Source organism: Cariama cristata, unplaced genomic scaffold, assembly GCF_000690535.1.
Source record: "Cariama cristata isolate BGI_N322 unplaced genomic scaffold, ASM69053v1 scaffold41228, whole genome shotgun sequence".
NCBI classification, from domain to species: domain Eukaryota; kingdom Metazoa; phylum Chordata; class Aves; order Cariamiformes; family Cariamidae; genus Cariama; species Cariama cristata.
Window position 1 is genome coordinate 1 of NW_009633600.1, and position 9499 is coordinate 9499.

At 48.4% G+C, this 9499-nt stretch overlaps 1 protein-coding gene across 1 annotated transcript; it reads left to right on the top strand.

Annotated features, from left to right (window-relative positions):
• Positions 1-5: 5 nt before the first annotated feature.
• On the top strand, positions 6-1193 carry ADRA2A (adrenoceptor alpha 2A; the record flags this gene model as incomplete). Its single annotated transcript, XM_009706816.1, has 1 exon — positions 6-1193. A coding segment is annotated over one exon (1188 nt), but the record flags the coding sequence as incomplete, so codon positions are not given.
• Positions 1194-9499: the final 8306 nt, after the last annotated feature.

The window sequence follows — 9499 nt, forward strand, 5'->3', positions numbered from 1 at the left end:
GGGGCACGCCGTACCCCCTGCACACCACCGTCACCCTCATCAGCCTGGCGGGCTTGCTCATGCTCTTCACCGTCTTCGGCAACGTCCTGGTCATCATCGCTGTCTTCACCAGCCGGGCGCTCAAGGCCCCCCAGAACCTCTTCCTGGTCTCCTTAGCCTCGGCCGACATCCTGGTGGCCACGCTGGTCATTCCCTTCTCCCTGGCAAACGAGGTGATGGGGTACTGGTACTTCGGCAAAGTCTGGTGTGAGATCTACCTGGCCTTGGATGTGCTGTTCTGCACCTCCTCCATTGTCCACTTGTGTGCCATCAGCCTGGACCGTTACTGGTCCATCACGCAAGCCATCGAGTACAACCTCAAGCGTACCCCGCGCCGCATCAAATGCATCATCTTCATCGTCTGGGTCATCTCGGCCGTCATCTCCTTCCCGCCACTCATCTCCATTGAGAAGAAGAGCGGGCAGCAGGCTGACCAGGGAGTGGCAGGGTGCAAGATCAATGATGAGAAGTGGTACATCATCTCTTCTAGCATCGGTTCCTTCTTTGCCCCCTGTCTCATCATGATCCTGGTCTACATGCGCATCTACCAGATAGCCAAGAGGCGAACCAGGGTGCCGCCGAACAAGCGGGCTGAGCGCCCTGAGAAGAGACAGAATGGCTTGACTGACAAGGAGGACCTGCCAGCCACAGCTCAGCTCAATGGGGAGAAGGTGACAGGAGGTAGCGGTGGGCAGGAGGGAGAGGTCAATGGCATAGACATGGAGGAGACCTCTTCCTCCGAGCACCAGGAGAACAACCAGTGTAAGAAGTCAGAGAGACCGTCAAGAGGAAAGACCAAGACTAAACTAAGCCAGATTAAGCCTGGGGACAGTTTGCCCAGGAAGGCAGAGGAGGAGAGGAACACCAAAGGGTCCCGGTGGAGGGGCAGGCAGAACCGGGAGAAGCGCTTCACCTTTGTGCTGGCGGTGGTGATCGGGGTCTTTGTCATCTGCTGGTTCCCCTTCTTCTTCACCTACACACTGACGGCCGTCTGCAAGAGCTGCTCCGTGCCCGACACCCTCTTCAAGTTCTTCTTCTGGTTCGGTTACTGCAATAGCTCCTTGAACCCCGTCATCTATACTATTTTCAACCATGACTTTAGACGGGCCTTCAAAAGGATCCTCTGCAGGATAGAGAGGAAAAGAATTGTTTGAAGGACCCTTTGCTACATGCAGAACTGATTGAAGACTTTGTAGGAGAGTAAGACGTGGCTCTCTTGGGCTGTGCTTGCATGGGATGGTTTCCTTCAGCTTGCGAGCTGGAAGCCTTTAAAACCTGAGATGAGCCTATGGAAACGCCGGGCAGCAGCAGTGAGGAGCAGCAGGCAAGTGGAAGTCCGAGCTGTGGCATTCGGCTTTCCAGGGGAGGATGGCCTTTGACTTGCTTGGTTTATTTTGTTAGTTATTCTTTTTGCTTTTGCCAGAAGCTCTGAGTGGATATTTTCATGACTGCTCGGTTTGACTCTTTAAAGACAAGCAACACGCAGCTCCGTGAGATGAACATTCAACAAAGAGGGAGTATGCCACCTCAGAGGTGTTGGCTTTTTTATTTTGTTGTATCTTTTTTTTCTTGTTGTATATGTCATTAATTTTAACCTCCTTGTAAAATACAGTATTGTATCCCTGAATTTAAATGTCTTAATTTTTGTAAGGCAAGCAGCTTTGAAACTGTGAATGCTTTAATTATCTTTGATACCTTACAAGTCCCTCTATTCCTACCCCCCCAAAAGCCCCCCCCACTCAAAACCAGTGAACAACTGAAGCCATTCCCCCTACCTGACAGTTTGATAATATTACCAAAATTCCCAGTGTCCTGTCATTTTTTTTCAGCTATAAAGCTTAGGTTCGCAGACCTCACCAAACTGGCTATTTTTGTTGTTATTTTTTTATATCATACCTGAATCTGTTTAGTTTCTGTGTTGCCTGTGATATAATACAGCTGAGATGGTAACTACCCTCTCGTTATTCCTTAAAGCAGACCCTGACGGAGCGGTGGCTTTGCTGTGCAGGCAGGGACATCCCGGGCGATGGAGTGACAGGCTATTTCCCGTGCAACGTGAGGCTTGGGAGCCGGCCAAGCTCCCCATGAGTTAATCTTGGTTGATATTATACCACACTGCAGCACCGAAATGTGTTCGATCCTAACTTGCTTCCCCTGCCTCCAACTGTAAAAACGTGACATTTCAAAGCAAAGAGCGGGGCTCCGTATATAATGTTATCTCATTTGTATTGATTTGTGATGGTTTAACTCCTGCGGGATTTCCTGCGGAAGAGGAGGGGGTTTGTGCGCAGGGGCTGTTCCATCTTTCTGAATTAAGGGACAAGAGCTCAGTTTTTAATCTGTCAGTCTTACCTTTCCTAGGAAATATGAAAGCATCCCTCTTTCAGTCTTATACAGGGCAAAACTCCAAAACGGGAAACTTAACTGACAGTTTCTCCAGTATTTTATAGTGTAATTAAGCCTTCTTTTTTTTTTTTTTTTTTTAAAAAGTGTAAATATTGTGAGATTGGAGCAGGAGAGAGAGTTAATACTGCTTTTACACTCCTTTCCTGAAATGTCTTTCAGCTCTTTCTGCTAAAAAAAAAAATAATACAAAAATGGACAGAACAAATCTAATGTCCTTGTGCCATGAAGGAATTTCTGGAGAACATTAAAAGGAAAAACTTTTGATTCAACACAATAAATAAGTCTACAAGCCTTTTAATGTTATGAAAACAGCTTTAACAAATACTGACAAGTCATAGAAACTGTTTGGAGAAAGCAAAGTTCGTGTAAGTCTCGTGTATAAGATGAATTTGCCTTCTCTGGAGTGGTATGGTGGACAGGAAGAGACTTTAAAAAAAAAACTTTTTACTTTTGGGAAGTGTTTTGTTGATTTTGCTCTCTGTTTTGACTTTGTAATTAACTCCAAGGGTCCCTGGATGCATCTTGGGACCTGGAGAGCAATGTTTACATTCACTTGCGTTTTCAGAATTGAATCCTCAAGAGGTGAGGAAAGCAAATAAACTGTGCTTTAATGTAAAAAAACCCCAACAACCCACAAGCAGAAGTTGCTATAATGGATGATTATTTTTATTAAATAAAAGAGTGTTTACAAATCAAGTGTGAAAACCTTTTGGATAATCTGTTAGCTGTTTTATTTTATTTTTTTTTTCCAGCTGTTCACTGATCCTCCAGCAGCTTCGGTCTTGACATTTTTTAAAAAAGAGCCAACAACCCACAAGCAGAAGTTGCTATAATGGATGATTATTTTTATTAAATAAAAGAGTGTTTACAGATCAAGTGTGAAAACCTTTTGGATAATCTGTTAGCTGTTTTATTTTATTTTTTTTTTCCAGCTGTTCACTGATCCTCCAGCAGCTTCGGTCTTGACATTTTTTAAAGAATACATTGGGAAAAGCATTCTTGTTTTCTGAAAGGTATTGTTACCCCAGGTAGGGAACAATGGCTCGATTCATTGTGCAGTGGCAGTGGCATAATAACAAATGAGTCCTTGATTTATTATTATTATTTTTTTTTTTAATCCTCCCTTTCATGCCACAGTAAGGGCATTCACGTGTTTCTTAAAGAAAAGAGCTTAGGGTTTCAGGATGTGATTTCCTCCCTGGAAATGCAGCCTGGCACTATGGCTGGGGACGCCTGGCTGGTGCGGCATTTACAGCTATTGAGTTGAGAAGGTTTTTAATAATTAGGTTGCAGATGGGATTAGAAACGATTAGGCTGGAAGGCAATATTTCTTGATATATGCAGGAGTGTCCATCTGAGCAGGGCTTTGTTTCCAGCCCCCGAGAGCCAGCCGGCTGGGCTCGCTTGCCCTTACACCAGCGCTGCTGAGACCCTCCCTGCAGGAGGGTGATGGGGGATCGTTCTCCCACTGACCGAAGCATTGCTCCTGTGTGGCTACTTGCCTCTCTGAGGATGCCAGGATCCACTTGCCATCGGCTTCAGCTGGGCTCCTTCTTTGCCATGAGTGCCAGGTAGCTCCGAAGGCGGGGGGGTATATGAGACGCTGGTCCTGCAAGTGCTTTAATCTGTGCTTTGTTTTGCCCAGGAGCACATGCAACCATTTGGGAGCTCTGGCTCCTGGTCTTCCTGCTGTTGGAGTGCCTGAAGTCACCCTGCTTCCCTGCTCTGCTTCTCGTTTGGTGAGAAAATAAGTGACCAGAGCCCAGTGCTGGAACTGCTGGTCTCATGGCCTCCCTCTGCCAACACCACCAAGGTTGTGGTTGGAGGTGCTTGGCAAGCTGGGAGATGGACTAGGGCTGGCAAGCAGCATCGCTGCTGGGCATAGGGCACCTGATGATGAATGACCCAGAGATGAACAACTTGGTCACCTTGTGGTGGCCTTTGCAGGCCAGGAGAGCTTGATCTGGGCAGAGTGTCCTGCTGTCCATCCTCTGGTCTCAGCTGGCCCTGTTGGCTTGGCAGGTTTTGCAAAGCAGACCCCACAGGAGACATAGGGGATGGTGCCTGGGATGGGAGGTAATCCAGCAGCCATCGGTTACGCTTGCCCCATCCCTCTGGCTGTCTAATGTCCTTGTGGCCAAATCTCTAGTACAGACAGTAGAGTATTTTGGTGGGTTTGGGGCTGGGGTGCTGGGGCTTTGATGGGCTTTCAGTTGGTGAAGTTTTGCACAGCTGAAATGTCTGATTGCTGCCAATTTTCCATCAAAAGGTGCAAAAACCTGAAATTATGCCTACAAGGTTGTGTCCCCTGGCAGAAGACCTTATGCCCTCATGGTTCAGCCCGTGCCTGCCTGTCCTTCTAGCCAGTGTCTGAACTTCCACCATCCTGCTGCCTTTGCCACCTTCTGACTCAGGCTTTTATTTCATTTCCCCCAAGCTGTTGGTCGTTTTGGTTTCAGCTGCATCCTGGACCCTCGGCGCCTGCTGGGAATGGGCATGTCCAAGCACCATGGGCTGTGTGGTGGAGGTGCTGGGGTGAAATCACCATCACTTTCCCGTTGGTAGGTGAGAATCAGCCCTGCTCCCTCTAAGCCAGAGGTTGTGTTGCTGTGGGCTTTCCTGGGATGCTCCCTCTGGCTCTGCCATAACCATGTCCAGCTCTGCTTACCTCCGTGCCTGCCTCGTCTCGCTGTGGGGCTGAGTCTCACCACCCTTGCCAGGTCCCGATGCCTGAGTCTTCCCCTCTTGAATCCCTCCCTGGCAGGAGAAAACTGCCTCATTGCTCCCAGTTCATTCCCATGCAAATGACACATAAGGGGATGTAATGAACTTTGGTTATTTTTTGTAAACTTTTATTTTGGGGCTGAAAGGTTAATGGTGTGAGAGCAGGGAGGGGGACCTGCCTCCTGGTGCGGTGGGAGCCATCCAGGCTGGCACAGCAAACAACGGGCAGAGATGCCACTGCCAGCTTTGCCCCAGGAGGGGTTTCTCCACAGCCTTCCTGCACGGCATGACCCTGCACCCCACCGTTTGTGTGGGGACCCCCGAGGACAGCCCAGAGGTGCCGGCTCAGGGACATGCAGGAGGGGCCCAGGTGAGGTGATCTGGTGTGGCAAGTGTCCTAAAATGTCCCCAGGGGCAAACTGCACAAGCAGCAGGGTTGCCCTTGCAGAGACCGGTGACTGCCTGCCCAGGGCTTGTCCCTGACCCCCTCGGGCTACTGACACCTGCATTTGTTTCTCTGGAGTTTTGGTCCCCTTTCTCCAGGGGACAAGGAGCTGGTCACACAGAGGAGCCTCGCCAAGATGTTCCAGCAAGAAGGGGTGGGCTTGGCCCGAATCATTCTGCTCACACAGAATGAGTTTCCGAGGCCTAGGGGAACCTCCACGGGTTTCAGCCCATGTCTGTCCGCCGTCCCGTGCCGTAAGTACTCCCAGTCCCACCCAGCATCTCCTTGCCCAGGGGTTGCTGGTCCTGGTGACCTGGGATTTCCCTCTGGGTTGGGTGGCTGTCTCTGCTGCCTGTGTGGCTTTCATCAGCTGAAGCTATTTGTTTTATTTCTTAACATTCCCTGTTCTTTCACCACTGGAAAAGTTCAAAGTCTGTCAAGATTGCTCCTTTATTACAGCCGGTGCCCTGGCAGACTGCTACACTTGGAGCTGTCTCACCATCTCTGCTAGAAACTGCTCTTTGCAGTTGGCTTGTAGGAACACCTCTGAGACTTGTTAAATATTTGTAGCTGCGACTGCTGTGCCTTATCCTAAGCTGTAGAAATGGAGCGAAGAGAGAACAGGGTTAGCGGGGAGCCCACCCCCTGCATTAGCCACTGGTACTCAGTCAACTCACAAATGCTCCAGAACCCGATCCTGACCCCTCTGTGAACAGAAAGGGTTGTGGTCTGAGCCCTGAGAAGTCCAGGTGAAATTCCACCTGGGTGTCACACTGCAATAATGCTGCACATGGCCACAGCGCACTCCCAAATGTCCTTGAGCCTGAGCAGAGGGGGTGGTGAACAGGGCTGGTGGGGAGGCACCACAAAACGTGTCTTCCTTGGGTTGGACTGTGACTGTTCCCAGGAGTGAGGTTTATTCCAAGCAGAGGAGAAGGAGACTTGCTGTCATGGGGCAGGGGTTGGTGGGAGGTGTTGAATGGAGATGCTGATGCTTGAGCCGGTCATTGAACATCCCTTCCTTCTCAGGGGACCTTCTTGGCCATTTGGGTTGTTCCCTAGGAGTGTTCATTTCTCAGAGAGGGCCACCATTGTGTAAGGACAACCTCTGAGCCCCAGGTGTATAGGGATGTGAGATGAATCCCAGCACCCAAATCCAACAGAGGCATGAGGACAAACCATAAAAGGGAGCGGGAAGGCATGTCCCTTACTTGGGCATAGGTGTCTATCAGTAAAGGTGTAAACTTGCTGGCTTAAACTGGCTTAAAATTGCTTAAACTGGCTCTAGTTCAGCCTGTTAGTGTGATCGTCAGCTCCATATTGGCTAAGTTATGAGACACCATCCATGTTGGCTTGGATCTAAGGTCCTACTCTCCCTCTGTGGCTCCGAGAGTGGCCTGTGGCAGATTTTAAGGGATAGGGAGAAGCAAGGACCCTTCCCAGGAGGCTTGGGTGTCGTTAGGCACTCAGGGGTTTCCTAGGGCCAGTGATGCCTTTTGCGCTAAGGGAGAAATTCCACTGACGTGTTTCCCATCAGCGATGCTCTGCAGCGGGTGGTCTGGATGGCTTTCAAAAATGTGTTTGAGGCAAAAGCCAGCAACTGGCTCTGTGTGAGAGTAATGGGGTGAAACGTGTTTTATCAGGAGGTGAGACGAGCTGATCTGAGCATCCCTGCTTTCTTGTATGCAGTGCTTGCAGCATTTGGCCCGTATTGGTTTGGGCGCAGCCTGGGGCATTGCATTTGCAGGAGCAGCCTTGAGGTCCTCCAGAGCTGTGTGACCTGCTGTAGGGTTTGCTCCCAGAGATGAAAAACATTTGTTTTGAATCAGCTGCTACATGAAAGAATTGATTGCTCCTTTGCTGATTGAAACAGTTGTGTTTTGCTGGACCGTGACTTCATAACCTTTTTCCTGTTTGTTTTTCAATTGCTCTCCACAGAAAAAAAGAGTGAACTTCCCACCAATGGACATCTCTGATAAAATAATTCCTACTGAAGGCTGCTTTGCATTCATTGGCACATGTGGAGTTGCTGCAAAGCATTCATCTGAAGACTGAAACCTTAAGGTCTTACTGAAAAATTCCCCGAGTAAAAAAATAAAATAAGTGTATAGATATTTAAGACATCCAACCTTCTGCTTTTCTGAATTGACTGCATTTTTTAAGAGTGAAAAGCTGAATTCTGGCCTTTTATTACCAGGATAACTCTTGCCACCAGGAAAATTTGGACAAACAATTCCTATTTCAGATCAAAACCTGCAGGGTTACACCCTGAGTGCAGCAGTCCTGCGCAGCTCGGCTGCTGTGATGCTGATTTACATCCCAGTGGAGCTCCCCCTCTCCTGGCAATTATCCCCGCAATCACGATCACTGGGTAATCGAGTGATAAGGCCTCTCTCTGTAAAGCTGAGTTTGTTTTTCGGTTCATGATGCAGATATTTAACCTGAAATGGCTCCTTGAACAAGGTTTGCCAGAATGAGCTTCCTGTTAATTGAGGCATGGCTGTGCCAGGTACTTTGCCGCCTTTCCGCGGCACAAACACAGCTCTCCACGTTCGTTGGCTCTGCCGTGCCATCACCCAGACAGGGCACATTTCTACAGGGGACTCCAAATGCATTAGTAAGTTTTTCTGTTCCCCGGAGGGGTACCCAAAATACAGAGAAGCGACATGACCCAAGCCAACCAAGTGGCCAATGTGAAAAGGGAGTGGAATCCCCCTGTTTTTCTTGGTTATGGGTTTAACCTGTAACCTAAGTACAACCCAAAGATTTAAACTTCAGAGATATTGCGGCCTTCCAATACCTGAAGGGGACCTATATGAGAGATGGGGACAGACTTTTTAGCAGGGTCTGTGACAGAACAAGGGGTAATGGTTTTAAACTAAAAGAGGGTAGATTTAGACTTGACATAAGGAAAAAATTTTTTACAATGAGGGTGGTGAAGCACTGGAACAGGTTACCCAGAGAGGTGGTGGAAGCCCCATCACTGGAGGCATTCAAGGCAGGCTGGATGGGGCTCTGGGCAACCTTATCTAGTTGGAGATGTCCCTGCTCACCACAGGGGGGTTGGACTAGATGACCTCTAAAGGTCCCTTCCAGCCCAAATGATTCTATGATTCTATGATTAGTTAAAAGTAATCCTACATTTATTATTTTCAAAACATCTTGTGGCTTTTAAGCCAGCCTCAAAATTTTGTGGGGCCAAAAGAGTTAAAATGGCCAGTTTAATGGAATAATCCGACTTGCTTACATTGAAAGATTTACCATCATAGGGCCTTTGGCGTCGCTGTCTCAGGATAGTGAAGATGCATCAGATATACATTTTGAACAGCAGTATAATTACTTTCATCAACACCAGTCAGCGTTTGGGTGAGATGGCTTTAAGACTGTGCAGCAGAGAGGAAAAGAAAAGCTAAATGCTGCTCTGCTAAATCGGGCACGCACTGAGGAAAGCAAGGTAAGTAGTGTTGTATGTAGGGCAATCTTTCATCACTGTTGGCTCTATGGGGGCTAATTAGAAAATGTGTTCTGGCTGGTATGACTGGTATGAATGGGATTTGGTCCAAATAGGGTTTCCTGTAGTAAAATAAGACGGTTGTAGCAGCAGATGCAATGGTGGCAGCTGCCTTTATAGCCCAGTGTTAATTGGCTTAAGTCCTTTGCAGTGGAAAAGATCCGCTCCTATTGTAGCTGATGCTCATTGTCCCCAGAAATGCCTGTTCCTGGCCGTGCTGCTGGGTGATGTCCGAGGTGTGCAGCTGTGTCAGGAGGGTGGTTCAGGCACTGGGGAATGATTCACACAGACCATATCCGCCCGTGAGGAGCCTGGGTTTTATTTCCCCTAAGTCAAATAGCTTTTCTCATCACCTTAGCTTCATGGATACCTGG